The sequence below is a fragment of the Balaenoptera musculus genome, chromosome 9, assembly GCF_009873245.2.
Source record: "Balaenoptera musculus isolate JJ_BM4_2016_0621 chromosome 9, mBalMus1.pri.v3, whole genome shotgun sequence".
NCBI lineage: Eukaryota > Metazoa > Chordata > Mammalia > Artiodactyla > Balaenopteridae > Balaenoptera > Balaenoptera musculus.
Window position 1 is genome coordinate 52,270,769 of NC_045793.1, and position 16,142 is coordinate 52,286,910.

General features: G+C 34.4%; 1 protein-coding gene and 1 pseudogene across 1 annotated transcript in view; both read right to left on the bottom strand.

Moving 5' to 3' along the window:
- Positions 1-16,142, bottom strand: part of MPP6 (membrane palmitoylated protein 6) — a 105,163-nt gene that overhangs the window by 18,008 nt on the left and 71,013 nt on the right. Inside the window, 3 exon segments of the mRNA XM_036864085.1 lie at positions 448-579; positions 12,258-12,485; positions 13,523-13,675. Coding sequence (XP_036719980.1) covers positions 448-579; positions 12,258-12,485; positions 13,523-13,675 — 513 coding nt within the window.
- Positions 8,926-11,332, bottom strand: LOC118901121 (annotated as a pseudogene).

The following is a 16,142-nucleotide window of genomic DNA, read 5'->3' on the forward strand; positions in this document are numbered from 1 at the left end:
AAATGGATTTAAGACCTTAAGAAATTACGTTTTATTTGTCATGAATGTATACATAGAGGAGACAAGAGGAAGACTACTCTACCTACAGTAAAAGACTCCTAGTTAAAAGGAACAAACACTAAAAAGGGATGACCCCCAAGTGAGTTGTTCCTACCCAATACTATATTTTACTGCAATCACATGTGGAAGAACTGACTGGTCTAGTCTCTAAACCAAAGGAAGAGCACCACAGGCTAGTTAATTCTGCATTTATTAACATCTACTCACAAATTCCCTCTCAATTTGGTCTTCTGTCCACAAAATTAGCAGCCATGAAGCAGGAGCTGTTCATGCAGGAAAAATCATTGGAACAAATGCTAATACCTTCTTCCTGAATATTCAGATATTGGCCAGATCTAAGATTAAAAATAAAAAGGCAGTTGAAGAAATTTTGAGAAGCATACTAACCTGCCACCAGTTTGGGTCTTCTCTGTTTACAATCTGAAGAATTTCTCCTTTTGAAAACTTCAATCCTGCTTCTTTGCAGGGTATCAGGTTATCATTGTATGGATTATAATCAAAATGACATTTCACAAATACCTAAAACACAGCACAATTAAAAATACTAGAGATGTATCATTTGTCACAGGATTTCTGAAATCTTTTTCAAAGCACTGTGATTTAATTGTAACTGACCATGTATTTAGTACTTCAACTAAGGAACTTGTTTTCCTTAAATAAGTATAAAATTATTAGAGCATTAATAATTTGGTATCAGAGAAGAAAATAAGAAATAAACATTAGTACTACATTAAATTTTTGTTTCTATTTTTAACTTCTAATTGTAAATCAACGGAGTTTGACAATTGTTTTCTTCCACTATTCTTACACTTTCTCCCAATCTTTTCACGTGATTTTCCAACCAACACTGCGTAATTTTTATGCAAGTAAATCCTACTTTCTAATTAACATCCTGAATTAATATATGCAGCTGATTTAAGACATGTTTTTCAGATATAATAGGATTGACTTCTTAAAAGTTTCCTGAAGCAAAAATTAAATACTAAAAGTTCATATTAAAATCAGACCTGCAATATATTTATTAAACTTAAAAAACAACAAAATACAACCCACTTTCATCCCTGGTAATGACATATATTTTTAATCACACAGATTCACACTAGCCAAAATTAGTGTGGAAAATACTTTTCTGGAATCATCTTGCTTTGATGTAAATGATCAGCATTAAATTAATTGTAAGACAAATACTGAAAAAGCCTTGAAACTATTTTCCAATTTAAATTCATTTAACCACACAAATTTCCTTTAAATCTGTTTTATTAATAAAAGTATGTCAATTACCACTATTAGTTATGATCTCCAATATCCAAAATAGTTTATTAATTTTAATTTGAATTCTAATTAAGTTAAGCATTTTCAGTATTTGATGGCAAGTTCAGAGCAATTACTTTAATACAGACTTTTTTCAGGCATATTTATAGAAATTCAAATTTTATCTGCTAAGGAACTGACTTAGTATTTATCAGCAGGTAAACTAGCAAGCAGGAAAGCACATAATTAGTCAAAATAACAATGTTATTTTTCTATTTATCATACTTCTATAAATATAACCAAACAAGATATTCAAATAACACAAGCAGATATATTACATTATTAGTGTACTAAAATGTAATGTGATGGATGCACATTAATTTAAAAATAACTTAATTTGGGAACATGACAAAATTTTAGTTACTTACAATTAGATGATTTTGATACAAAGCATTCAGAATATTTTCAATAACTTTTGAAAGGCTAAATATTAATGCTTAAAAAAAATCAGTAAGCCAATAATTTTTTTCCTGATATACAATTTTAGAAATATCTCAAAGGCAAGCATACAAACAATATTAAGATCGCTAAAATGTGACAATTGGCTAACTTGACAATGGCATGCAGCTCAATGTTTTGGCAATGGAAAAAACCCGAAATGATTAAGTGTAATTAAGGTAAATGTAGCTGGCTGATAAGACAGAAAAACAGAGTAGCAGAGAATGTCCTGGAATGACATCATACCTGACGGACGTGTGATGGACGCCTCTCCATACTGACGCAACGCTAAAAATACATTTTTCATCGCATAAATAAAGCCAGACTTTAAACTGATAATAAATTAACAAAGTACAAACGAACTACTGGCCCATTTTTACTTCACTCATTTGGTAAAGCAACTACTTCCCTAATTAATTGTCCATAGGCTATAACACCTGAAAATGATAGAAGCAAAAGAGGTGTTTGAGATGAGGCAGAGAAGAAGGATGGATATGCAAAGTTGTAAAAAATCTTGGATACTCCTTACTTTTCAAGAAAGCTGCACTGAATTAATAGTAAGAGGATCCTGTCATCTAACCATGAATGTGTTTATTATTCTTACCTGTGGGACAGAATATATTTTGTAACAAAAGGCTCAGACTTCCTGAGTTAGTCCAAGTTTCAAATATTCATTTCCCTACTCTCATCAAATTGTTCTGGAAATGTCATTATTTGTCAAACAAACCACATCTCTCCAATGTAAAAGATTTCTGGAAGAAGCAATTTTATTTTTTCATTAACCAAATTAGTTTTGGAACATTACTCTCAAGCTCAAAAACTCAGATTAAAGTAGTTTTACTCTGAACTTTGAAAATTTGTCTGAAAAATCAATGAACCCAACCTTTGATCTAAACATTTTGTAATGACCTTTAAATCACAGAGTTTTGACTAGATTTAGTATAATTGTATTTTATTAAGTACATTTTAAAGTGTTTCATTAATAGGCTATGGATGTTAACTGTTCATTGGTTATTAAGAAGTTACTAAATACAACTTGCTAATATATTTCAATCTCATATTCTTATCTCTAACAGAACTGAATAACCAACAATCTAAAGTAGAAGGAAGAGAAAAAAGAAAGTACTGGCTTTTAAACACAGGAGGAGATGTTAACCTCACTCAGAGTAGAAATACAAATTAAAACTATATTATAATAACATTTCCTTCCTGTCACATTAGCAGGAATCCAAATATTTGATAACATTCTGTAGATAGGAAAATGCCTATTGGCCCATAGTCCTAACAGGTTGGTGGAAGAACTGGTTTAATCCCTTGGGAGGACAATGCAGCAAAGCTATCAAAATTATAAATGCAAAAAAACCTCTGACCTAGTAATCCACCTCTGGGAATGTGTTCAACAGCAGTGTTACTCAGATATATGCAAAATGACTTACATAGAAGACTATTAACTATTGAATATGTCCTCATCACAAAAGATTGGAAGCAATCTTAACTGTTTAACAATAGGGAGTGAGGACTAGACTGGTAGTAGATTAGAAGGGAGATTTCAGCTGAATACATATTCCTATTTCTTGACTTCTAGAACCATGGGAATGATTCACCTATTCAAAAATTAAATTCTTATGGTAATGAAAGTAGAGATAAAATGACTCCCACTTCTGACTAAGACAAGTAACAAGGACCCACCCTCTAACCTCAAACAACTAAAATACTGGACAAAACATATGAAATGTTTGTCAAGACATCAGACAACAAAGACAGTGATCCCTAAAAACTGGAAATAAACAAGATGAACTATACAATTGCCCCAATTAACTGCACAGAAAAAGTTTCCAGGTTGTAACCCAGGAAGGGGGACTCTAGGTAGAGCCTGGTGGTCTCCAAGTTGAGGAGATGAGCTGAGAGACAGGGAGATCAAGGGGGTTACAGTGCACAGAACAGAGTGACAGTGAGGAAAGAGTTACACAGAGAAAGGGCTCAAGAACTAGAGGACTCCCTCCAGCGTTCAGCTGAATACTCATCAGTGCACGTCATGAGTACGATCAGGTAAAGAATCAGCATTATGGGGAACAATATCAGGAGGTCATGCAGGGTCAGAAATAGTTCCTGTTATCACCAGTGTGAGTGGAAAAACCTCATAATTCATGAAGCATTCAGTATTCGGAAGGGTTCTGCCCTAGACTTAATCCTACTCTGGTTGCACCTAACAAAGCTTAAAAAGCACAATCTGAAAGGATCTAACTGCTCCCACATAATGTAACTATCCTAGAACAAAACCTGAGAATATTTCTAAGAATACAAAAATATCCAGCACTCAGCAAGGTAAAATTCATATCTGGCAGCCAATCAAAAATAACCAGACATGCAAATAAGCAGGAAAATACAACCTAAAATATGGAGAAAAATGAACCAATTAAGAGTGACCCGGTACAGGCACTATGGAGAACAGTATGGAGGTTCCTTAAAAAACTAAAAATAGAACTACCATACGACCCAGCAATCCCACTACTGGGCAGATACCCTGAGAAAACCATAATTCAAAAAGAGTCATGTACCAAAATGTTCATTGCAGCTCTATTTACAATAGCCAGGACATGGAAGCAACCTAAGTGTCCATCATTGGATGAATGGATAAAGAAGATGTGGCACATATATACAATGGAATATTACTCAGCCATAAAAAGAAATGAAATGGAGGTATTTGTAGTGAGGTGGATGGAGTTAGAGTCTGTCATACAGAGTGAAGTAAGTCAGAAAGAGAAAAACAAATACAGTATGCTAACACATATATATGGAATCTAAGGAAAAAAAAAAAAAGGTCATGAAGAACCTAGTGGAAAGATGGGAATAAAGACACAGACCTACTAGAGAATGGACTTGAGGATATGGGGAGGGGGAAGGGTAAGATGTGACTAAGTGAGAGAGTGGCATGGACATATATACACTACCAAACGTAAAATAGATAGCTAGTGGGAAGCAACCGCATAGCACAGGGAGATCAGCTCAGTGCTTTGTGACCACCTAGAGGGGTGGGATAGGGAGGGTGGGAGGGAGGGAGATGCAAGAGGGAAGAGATATGGGAACATATGTATATGTATAACTGATTCACTTTGTTATAAAGCAGAAACTAACACACCATTGTAAAGCAATTATACTCCAATAAAGATGTTAAAAAAAAAAAAAAAAGTGACCCGGAAATGACAAATGGGACTGATTTAGTAGGCAAGGACATTAAAATAGTTATTTTTAACTTTACATATTGTAGTCATATGTTCAAGAAGCTGGAGGAAGGATTCGGCATGTTAGGTAGAAACACGGCAGATATAAAAAGATTCCATTCAAATTTCTAGAGATGAAAACAAAAATATCTGAGATGAAGAGTACACTGGATATGATAAACAGATTAGACATTTTAGAAAAAAAAAATAAATTTGAAGACAAAGCAATAGAAGCTGTCCGACATGAAAAAGTGGGAGAAAACAAGACTGAATAAATGAAAAGAGTATCAGTGAGCTATGGGACAACTCCAAGGAGCCTAACATGTATAACTGGTGTCACCAAAGGACAGGAGTAACAGAGGAACAGAAAAGATATTCCAAGTAATAACAATCAAAAAATTTCCAAATCTAATGAAAGAGTCTTTTTAACAATGGAAGCTGGAAAAACTGGATACCTACATGCAAAAACAAAAACCCCAAACCAACGCTTTGATCCATATCTTATACCCAATATAAAAACGCAGTGTAAATGGATCACAGAGCCAGATGCAGAGTATACAACTATAAAACTTTTAGAAGAAAACATAGGAAAAAATCTTTATAACCATGTGTTGTACAAAGATTTTTTCACACAGAACAAAAGCATGATCCATAAAAAAAAAATGGACAAATTAGACTTCATCAAAATTAAGAACGTCTGCTCTTTGTATTACAGTGTTAAGAGAATGAAGACAAGCCCCTTCTCACTTGGAGAAAATCTTTGTAAATCATAATTTCGGTAAAGTACTTGTATCAAGACATAAAGAACTCCCAAAGCTAAATAATAAGGAAAAAAAACAACTCAATAAAAAATGGATGAAAGATTTGAAGACATCACCAAAGTAGTCATAAGCATGGCAAATAAGCACATGAAAAGATGCTCAATATTAGCAGTCATTAGGGAAATGCAAATTAAAATCATGATGAGACACCATGACACACCTATCAGAATGGCTAAAATTATAAAGACTGACCATACCAAATGCTGGTGAAGATGTACAGTAATTGCGACTTTCCTATAGTGCTGGTGGGAATGTAATTAGTACAACCACTTTTGAAAACACTATGGCCATTTCTTTACAAGTTCAACATATACCTACCAAATGACCCAGTACTTCAACTCTTAGGTATTTACCTGAGGGACTTACATGTAAATGTCCATAGCATCTTTATTTATAATAGCCCCAAACTGGAAACAACAAAAATGTTCATTAGCCAGTTAATGGATAATCAAACTGTGGTACAGCCATGCAATGGAATACTACTTGTTAATAAAAAGGAATCAACTACTGATACACATAAAAACATGGATAAATCCCCAAATAATTAAGCTGAGTGAAAGAAGTCAGATTAAAAAAAAAGCAAAATCAAAGGATTCATGTTGTATGAATCCATTTATATAAAAATATAGAAAATGTAAACTAATTTATAGTGACAGAAAGAAGAGCAGTACTTGCCTGGCATGAAGGTTGGGCTGGGGGTAAGGAGCAGGAGGGAAGGATTACAGTGGACCCAAGAAAACTTCTGGGGGTGATAGATATGTTCACTGTCTCAACTGTGTTGAGGGTTTCATGGGTACATAATAGATATGTCCACATTTATTAACTGTATGCTTTAAGTATATGCTATTTATACAAATTTTACCTCAAAGATACCTTTAAAAAGTAAAGCTAAAAATAGTCAAAGTACTGACAAAGTAAAATATTGCACAGGAGTATGCTGTGCCTATGCAAAGGATAATAATTAGCAGAAGAAGAAAAATCATCAAATGGATGAAAGGCTGGAGAAACATCTCCAATCATGACCTTTGTCGTAAATCAGAAGGAGGCTGGTAATTCGTTTGGGAATGTGCTGGCTGAACATGGTACAAGTGCTGCGTACACACTCTCAGTCTCAAGCCATAGTTTCAGGTCCACCTGAGTTTACACATCAGAGTAAGTGACAAGGTAGTGAATGCAGTGATCAGAGTTGCTAAGAAGTTCTCTACAATAATAACAGATAATTAAGGGAGAATGTTATTTTTCTAAAGATTTTCAAAGTGTATGAACTCAGCCTATTCAAATGCACACTCACAAACAACATATTTTGAGATCAGCAAGGAAACTAGATTATATATTTGGTTTAAAAAGCTTTCAGGGGCAGTTCACACTTCTGTATGGTAAATAACCATACGTGGGCCACAAGTTTAAGCTTCTGTTAGTTAAAGAAAAAAATTTTTTTTAAATTTATTAACCTGGCTGCTCTGAAATCATACTACTAATAATTCTTAATTTACATTACACTTGAGTCATTAGTTCATGCAAGGCCTGCTTTTATTTTTTTATTTTGTTAGTTTTAACAATATAATAAAAGCCATGAGCTTGCCACTCAAAGCACAGGCTAGAAACCTACATGGTCCTCCTGCCCACATTCCATTCCATCCCACCACCCTCGCTTCCCCAACAATGAAGGTAACCCTCATCCTGCATCTTGTGTCCACAAACTCCTTGCTTTCCTTTTGGTATAGTTTTATTAAACCTATATGTAATCTGTAAAAGTATATATGTCTAGTTATTTAAAACTTAAAAAAGATAGTATCATGCTCTGTGCATGTACTCTTTTGGGGAACTGACATGCTTGTTAACATGTTTCTAGCTGTACATATTGCTCTAAGAAATTACGTGTCTTAGTATACGTAAACATTCAACCCTAATAATGCTAAACCTTTTTCCTCCCAATGTGGTTATACCAATTTGCACTGCCACCAGCAATGTAGAAGAAATACTCTATATTCACAGTTACATTTTTTGCCAACTGAATGTTATAAAATGGTATCTCACATTGTGATTTTTAATATCTCTTCATATGTTTACTGACCACATATCCCCTTTTACTTGATTTGTGTATGTAGAGTTTCATATATTATCCCTGTGAATAACCAGTTTCATTCATTGAATAGTCTTTCTCACTGAAAGACATATCATCTCCATCAGATATCTAAGAAATATATGTGTGTAGGTCTCTTTCTGAACTCTCTCTTCCACTGTTCATTCTGTCTAGTCCTAAGCCAATAATATCACGTATCTTAATTCCTACACATTAATAATAAGCCCCTCTTCCTGCTTTTCTGCCTCAAAAGTGTCTTGGCTATGCATCTTATCAAATACCATGAAAAACCTTATTGAAATTTTCACTGGAATTTAACTGAATCTACAAGTCAATTTAAGGAAAACTGATATCTTCATAATATTGTCTTCCTGTCCATGAACATGATATATCTGTTTACTTAGATCTTACTAATTTTTTGTGCATGGAGGTCTCGAATATTTTTGTCAGATTTATTCCTAGACATAAATGTGACATTCTCTGACTCTATTGTAAATGTCCTAGTTAATTTCTAGATGTTTACTTACGGCATATAGAAATGCAACTGACTTTTGTATATTAATCTTATTTTCAAGTATCTTGCTAAATGATTTCTAATAATTTATAGTTGGGGGGGTTTCAAATAAAAAATCTTACTATTTGAAAATAATATTTTATTTTCTCCTTTACAAGTCTTTTGCTTCTATAATTAATTTATTTTTGTCTTCATGCGCTTATGGAACTTTCCATAAAATATTGAACATAAGTGCCGCTAATGAACATCCTTCTCTAGTTCTGAATTTTTTTTAACGAAGCAATGACTTTATTAATCCTTGTTTTAAAACTTTATGTTCTGGCTTCTTTGGCTTAATTAACTGCAAAATAAATAACTGTATAAACAATAATTTAAAAAGCAGCAGTGTCCAAGAGCCTCAGAATTTAAAATATTACAGGTTTCGATATTTCACTATATCCTAAACAAAATTTTTTAGGAGTCAAAATTCTTGAAGTTTCATTTTTTTTTTTTTTTAAAGAAGTGGTCAATTCCCTTTGCTTCACTGTTGGAAGCCTCATCAAAATTCTGAACAAGATCACCCTCCTCCCCAGTAGCAAGTGGAGCTTTTCCATCCAGCTTATGCCAGGATCTTGAAAACTTGCTGACACCAAGCTGGTCTAAGATTGGGGTGACCTTTCTGTCAAGGGCTTTGTCTCAGCATGGCTGGTAACGGTGAAAGTGTTTGCTGCCAGAGACCTCTGAGTGTTAGGACTGTTAAGGTGGATCATCACTCCCTGGTTTGCAAATATATTTACCTCTTTAAAAGTCAGAGATACTGTTTATTCCTAGTTTCTTTAAGGAGAACTGAAGATTTTTTATCATCTGTTATAACAGATATTTGTAATATCATCTGTTAATCTATATATCATCTAAGGGTGGTTCCTTTTTACCCTCACAATTATGCCTGAAGTTTGGCAAGTTTCTCTTGGTTTATGGTGGGTTTTTCTCATCTTAGGGTGGAAACTGGGCTTCACAGGGGCCTGGGGTTGGCACTCAAGTAGTCTCAGGCAGACCAGCTTAGACTCCAGTTCCTGATTTTAAAGAGAAATGCTTCTAACAGTCAACTATTGAGAATAATGTTTTAGGTTTTTTAATAAAAAAAAATAAGGTTAAGGAGGTTCTTTCCTGTTCCTAATTTACTAATCTTTTAAAAAAAAATCATAAGTATTGAATTTTATCAAATTCTCTACTGATATTTTTCTCCTTTAATCTGTTAATGTGTTTGGTTACATATATGGATTTTCTAACATGAAACCATCCTAGCATACATGGGATAAATCCAACTTGGACATGTTATAGTATCTTTTTTATATATTGTTAAATTTCATTTGCTAATATATTACTGAGAATTCTTACATGTATATCCTTAAGTGAAATAAAACTGTAATTTCTTTTCATAACATTTTTTGCACCTGGGTCATAATGGCCTCAAAGAGAGAATTCCCATCAGTTTGGCCTTAAATAAAGAAATGAAATTTTAAACAGCCTTTGGAAACCCAACATACATGTAAGTTGGAGAACTTCAGAATTAGCTGCAACTTCTAACCCATCCTGGTCTTCAAATTAAAAATATAGATTCTTAGGTCTCATGAAAGATTTTGGATTTTTAGTAAGCACCTCAAATGTTACTGATAAAGATGATCCACTGACCACGCTTTGAAAAACAGCACCCTGGTAATGCAGACCTCCTGGCTTCCATCTGCTCTCACGGCAATAAGAGAAAGAGTTAAGACAGGCCCAACAGGACTACATGGTGGAGCTTCCAGTGAGTGAAAGAGGGGCAGAGCTGGAAAGGCTGAAAGCCCTTGATTCCCATTAGTCTCTCTTAGTAAGAGGACCACAGTGTGCCCAGGACAGTCGTATTCCAGCATAATTGGTAATCATTCCCCCTCTCACTTTAAAAATGTCCCAGTTGGGCTGTGTTTTCTCTCTCCTGTTGGAAGGCTTCAGGTTAGAGTCTTCTTTTTTATGGTAAGATAGGTCTGAGACTGCCTCAGGCTTGGATGAAGGCCTCTCCTTCCATTTCAATGCCCTCTCCCAGTTCTGAAGGCTACATAAAAGCAGCGTTTGAGAAGCACAGGACGGACAAAATGTATGCCTAAGATAGGGCTAAATACCCTTGCATTTCACATCATTCATACCATTCACCAGTGCAGAATCTTACAAAGGAATTGGGCCAAAGCCCTAGCTACTAATATCACAAAAATTACTTTTTCCCATAAAAGTCCATCATAGCCATGGTGAGCTGGTAGGAATTCTGAAGTGTGAACCACAGGGGAAAAAAAAAATGTTTCTAACTATCACAACTAACATATAATTTAAAAATAAATACATAAATCTTAAGTTCTACTTTTCCAATCTACTCAGGTGTCAACGGAGGAAAAAAGGTAGTCTGAGAGGTACTAGTTATTTAAAATGTCTAATTTCTAACACCAGTTCTTTCATGATTCTTTTCCTTGAAGACAAGGTCTCTACCCTTCATTTGAACCAAAGTTCACTATAAGCCTCTGTATTTTCAGAAATCCAATTTACATACTAAAATTCATGACTGACTATGCTTATCCTCCAAAGAATATAAAGCAGGTATTCAACACACATTATTTCAAAGAATTGTATAGAAATATAAACTAGTATTTTAAATTATATTATCAATATTAAAATAAAATATACTGGCAGTATCTTATGTAAAAGACCTATAATTTTACTCACACATGAAACAATAAATTTATGGAATAAACCTGAATAATTAAAGGCATCTAAAACATTGATAGATATTTCCTATGTCCTCAGTACCTAGATTCAAAAACCCTCTCCTCAGTTCCAACATGCTTATTACCATAATTGTCAACTGCTCCTTTACCATCACTTTATTACTTTTTCCTTCTTTACCATTTCTTTACAATCACACCACCACCACCTCATCGCCACCATCACAACAATAGCAGCAGCTACTTGCTGAGCACTCAGGATGTGCCAGGTGCTGCTGTGAGAGCTTAATGTGAATTAACTCATTTGATCCTTACAACAATCTTTAAGAAAGAAATATCCCAACTATATAGACGAGAAAACAAAGCACAGAGAGCATAATCTAGTAAGCGGTGGCACAGGTATCTGAACCAAAGCAGTCGTCACAGCCTTCCATTAGAGTTGCCTTTCACAAATCACCCCACACCTTCAAATATCTGCTTCCTGACTACACGATCTCATCTCTCTCCTTTTTGAAATTCATTCAACATAGTGAGGTTAGATGATCACTGTCATTAAAACATTCCTCTGCTTAATAATCTATTTTACCTAAAAATTAGTTACAAAATGTAGATCAAATGCGTACAAATCAGGTGTTCAAGATTCTTTTCATTTTGGACCCATCCTCTCTCTCTGGCCTCATTCTCTATTTAGCCCATCCCAGGAACACTAAGCTAGAGGTGATCAGGAGTACATGCTTATTTTCTCACACAGCCTGGAACATAACAGGTGTCAAAAATGTTTGCTAGATTAATGACTAAAAGGCTTTATGGTTTTTCTCATACCTAGCTGTATGTTACTGAAATGCTAGGGTTCATGGTGTTCACAAAGAGATTTCTTTCCTAATTCCTTTTGAATAGTAAGATGATATTGTTTAAAAATCCAAAAATTCACCCATGACGAAATAAGGCACTTTAGAACAATTAAACCAGATAGTTTTTTCTCTTCTCTTTAGCAAAAAAGTAGCAACTGGTGGCTCTACCCTACAGTGTGATTAAAGAAATAAAAGCATTCTTAATATTAGCAAGAATTTTATTACTAACCTGTTGAGGAATAATGGTATCTCTATAGCTTGGTAAAATTTTCAGGGTGACACTTCCACTAATATTTTTCAGTAATTCTTGTAATTCCTTTGGATTGTTTCCAACCTCATGGCCATTGACTTCTTTAATGATATCTCCCACATGAAGCAGACCCTGTCGATCTATCATCCCTCCATGAAGGATTCGGGCAATTACCAGATCATTATTTTCAACCCTAAATGTTACACCCTAAAGGAAATAAGGAATGGAATTATTGATTTTAGGTTGTTAGGAAGAAATCTTAAATAGTCATGAACATGTATGTATAAGAAAATAATTCCCAAAAGTAGGTAAGTGAATCATTCCTACTTTTCCCATGTTCTCTCCTGACTCAATACTCCAATCTCATTAAACCACGTGCAACTGTGACAACATATACCAGGGGTCCGTGGCCTGTTAGGAACCGGGCCGCTCAGCAGGAGGTGAGTGGCGGGTGAGGGAGCAAAGTTTCATCTGCCGCTCTCCATCGCTCGCATTAGCGCCTGAACCATCCCCCCCAACCCCATGGAAACACTGTCTTCCACAAAACCAGTCCCTGGTGCCAAAAAGGGTGGGGACCGCTGACATATACCATCCCTTAAAAAAGGACTTCCATGGTAAGGGTAACTTTGAAAATGAAACATATCTTAGGTTGCATTCCACAGGATAAAAGGAAGCTTGAAGGAGCAAGAAAACGTATTTGTGCATTCTGATGGCCTTGTTCCCGGCTTTTCTCATTTTTCCACTTCACTGTTCTTATAGTCAGAGCCCAGAAATAATCATGTCAGCAGGAAATTGTCAACTTCATTACTTATAGCGTCCTACCAATGTTTTCAATTTTTGTTAATTAATTTTTATTGGAGTATAGTATAGTCACTTCAATTTTTCATAACAACCTTCTTCTGTGTTTTGATACTACAATTAGCAAGCAACCTGAGTTTACTTCTTCAAAGGGTATAGGAAAAAAATAATTATCTTTTGAAATTTTTGCTACTCATCGGCAAACTTCTTCTCGCCTCTACTTCAGTTTAACTTTTAATTTTGGTTTAATTTTGCATGCTAAATCAAGTTGAGAGACAACAGCTGTGTATTTTATACACAGGTCAAAAAAGACTGATAAAACAAACATGAATAAAGTTTTCATAATGATACTAATTATGGAAGAGAGAAAAAATGAGATAGAGTAGTGACTCAGCCACAAGTATGTCAGATTTCAGATTTAAGAGGGCACTGACTTATCAACTCACCAGTGGTTCCCCAGCTCTTTTGTGAATACCAAGAATACGAATGGCATCTACTGGTAATAACTGATTATTGATAGAAGAATTATTCATTTCTGGGCTTGATGGAGGTGACTCATAACACTTCGATGCCACAATATCATGGGCCTCCAAGAGTGACTAGAAGGATTCAAAACAGCCTGTGGTTATTAATTACAGATGGAATACAGATGGAATAAGTTATTAAAAATAACTTAGTTCATTATCCCAGTAGAGTACTAAAAATTTCACAAAAGGCACAATTATTAAATTCCCAAATATGAGTTAAATCAAGTATATACAGAATCTTTTTATGACATATAAGCATGTATCATTTTACTTATTATCAAACAATATTGTATTCCTTGTTTTAAAAGATCTGAAGAGACTGATAGAGTTTTGTAACTTTTTTTTAAAGCCTGATGTTTAACGGAAACTGAACCTAGATGTCCAAGTGTGATGCAATAGAGGCACTGAATTTCATTGCCACCACTGTCATCACCATCACTCAATATTTATCAATTCCTATTTATTAGTTATCATACAAATTCAAATGGCAAGGACCGTAAGTTTTATCCTAAGCCTGTTGTTAGCAACACCACATATTTTTCACATGTACAAAATGTCTGTTAAAAAGATATCCAGTGAATAAAAATTAGCATCTTATATCAGTGATAGGAAATTTCATATTACTAATAAAGGTATAAAATTTACATTTTTGGGGGGAAAAAAGAGCCAGTAATGGTCCTGAATATAATACACTTTTACCTTCTACATTTACTGTATATGTGCTATCTTCATGGATGACTTTGATCTAGCTTTCTAGGAATTTCTTATAACTTGGGGGGTTATATTTATTTTTCATTTATACTGTAATTGTGTATACTCAACTTACACCTAAATTAAAAAAATTTTTTTGAATGGTGGGAGTGCAAATTCAAACAAAAAAAAAAAGATCAAAATAAAAGGGGGAAAATGTCAACAGGTTCAGAACAGAAGCAATCAGTATACGGGTTTAATTGGTAATTTTTGGTCATTTCATGAAAATAGTATAAGAGACTGAAGAAAAATATTCACAAATCCATATATAAGTATTATTCCTATAAATGCTGGAAGTTACTCAAATCACTAACCTGGGCTGCTTAGTTTTTACCGTATATACTCTTCTTAGGCAATATTATCTACTCCTGTGACTTGAACCACTGCTTATACACTGAGAACTCCCTTGGTTCAGAACTCTCCTGAGCTTCAGATTCATATACTAAAAATCTGCCCACAACTGGCCAAAGTCATGATAATTTGACAAATCAAAACAAAACAAAACAAAACTAAGGATTGTAGAGGATTGAAACATACTGAATTAATGAAAACTCCATAAGTCCACAATGCTATTTAAAAAACAGGACTGAAAAAACCTCCTTTGTTACCATTTGAGATTGCTATTTTAAACAATTCTTTACTTTGAAAGTTGGTAAAGCAAAGAATCTAGCATTTCCCTAACTTTTCAGTAGGAAATGCATTACAGGTTAACTAAACAGCTCAGTTGATGAGGAAAAGCTCTACTTTATATAAGAACACCAGCCAATAAATGTAGAATGAGAGAATTTGAAAAATGTCATTTTGCAACCTCTAATGAAAATATTGATTCAGGCAAGGATTATTAATTTATGTTCGTCAGTAGGTAAATGGTTGAAAGGAAACAGCATTTGTATAATGCTAGAATAATAACGTACTAGATTACTTCCTAGTGGAAAGGCTTTCAAGGGTAGGATCAGGCTGTCATTGCCCTTAATCAAGGACTAATCTCAGCATCAGGAGTGATGGAGCAACCAGGTATTATACGTTGTCTGATGCAGATTAATTTATGTTGTATCACTAAGATGCATTCTAGTTCCAAATAATTAATTTGAATCATCTTTTAGGTAAAACTTCTGTTTATAAGAAATAGAAGGGATAACTAAACAACACAGCAGGAAAGCAACCAGATAAATCCAGGGAGTGGATTCTGCAGGACAATGGCCTGGTCTCTTCCATGGGTCAACATCATAATCAAGGGAGAAAGGGATGGTCCACCCAGATGCCACACATGGACCTAGGTTGAAAACTCATATGCACAAAGCAGCTATAAAAAATATTTTGGGGGAAATGGAGATATGTGAATATAGAATGTGTATTACATGAGACAGAGGTCCACTGAAATGAAAAAGTGGAAATCAACAACTGAAAAAAAGGGTAAGTTACAAAAAACGTGTGCAAAATGATCGCAATCAGTAAAGGAAAAAAATATGTATGTACATTTATGCCTAGAAAAAGTATGGAGGAATATGCACTATGGTAGTACAGTAGTGGATTGGGGAGTAAAAATGCAATGTCTTAATTTTTACTTGTTGCCATTTCATAATTTTACGTATTTATTAAACTTTATATAAATTTATGCATTAAATTTTATATACTTATATAAAAAATACAGCATGCTTGAAAAGCTCTACCAGATGCTTCTAAGGTACTGCAAACTTAATATGGCCAGTTACCTTAACATTAACATGTCCAAAACAGTTCTCCTAGAGTGGATGCCGTCAACTGTCTGTCAGAAATCCTGTCCTTATCA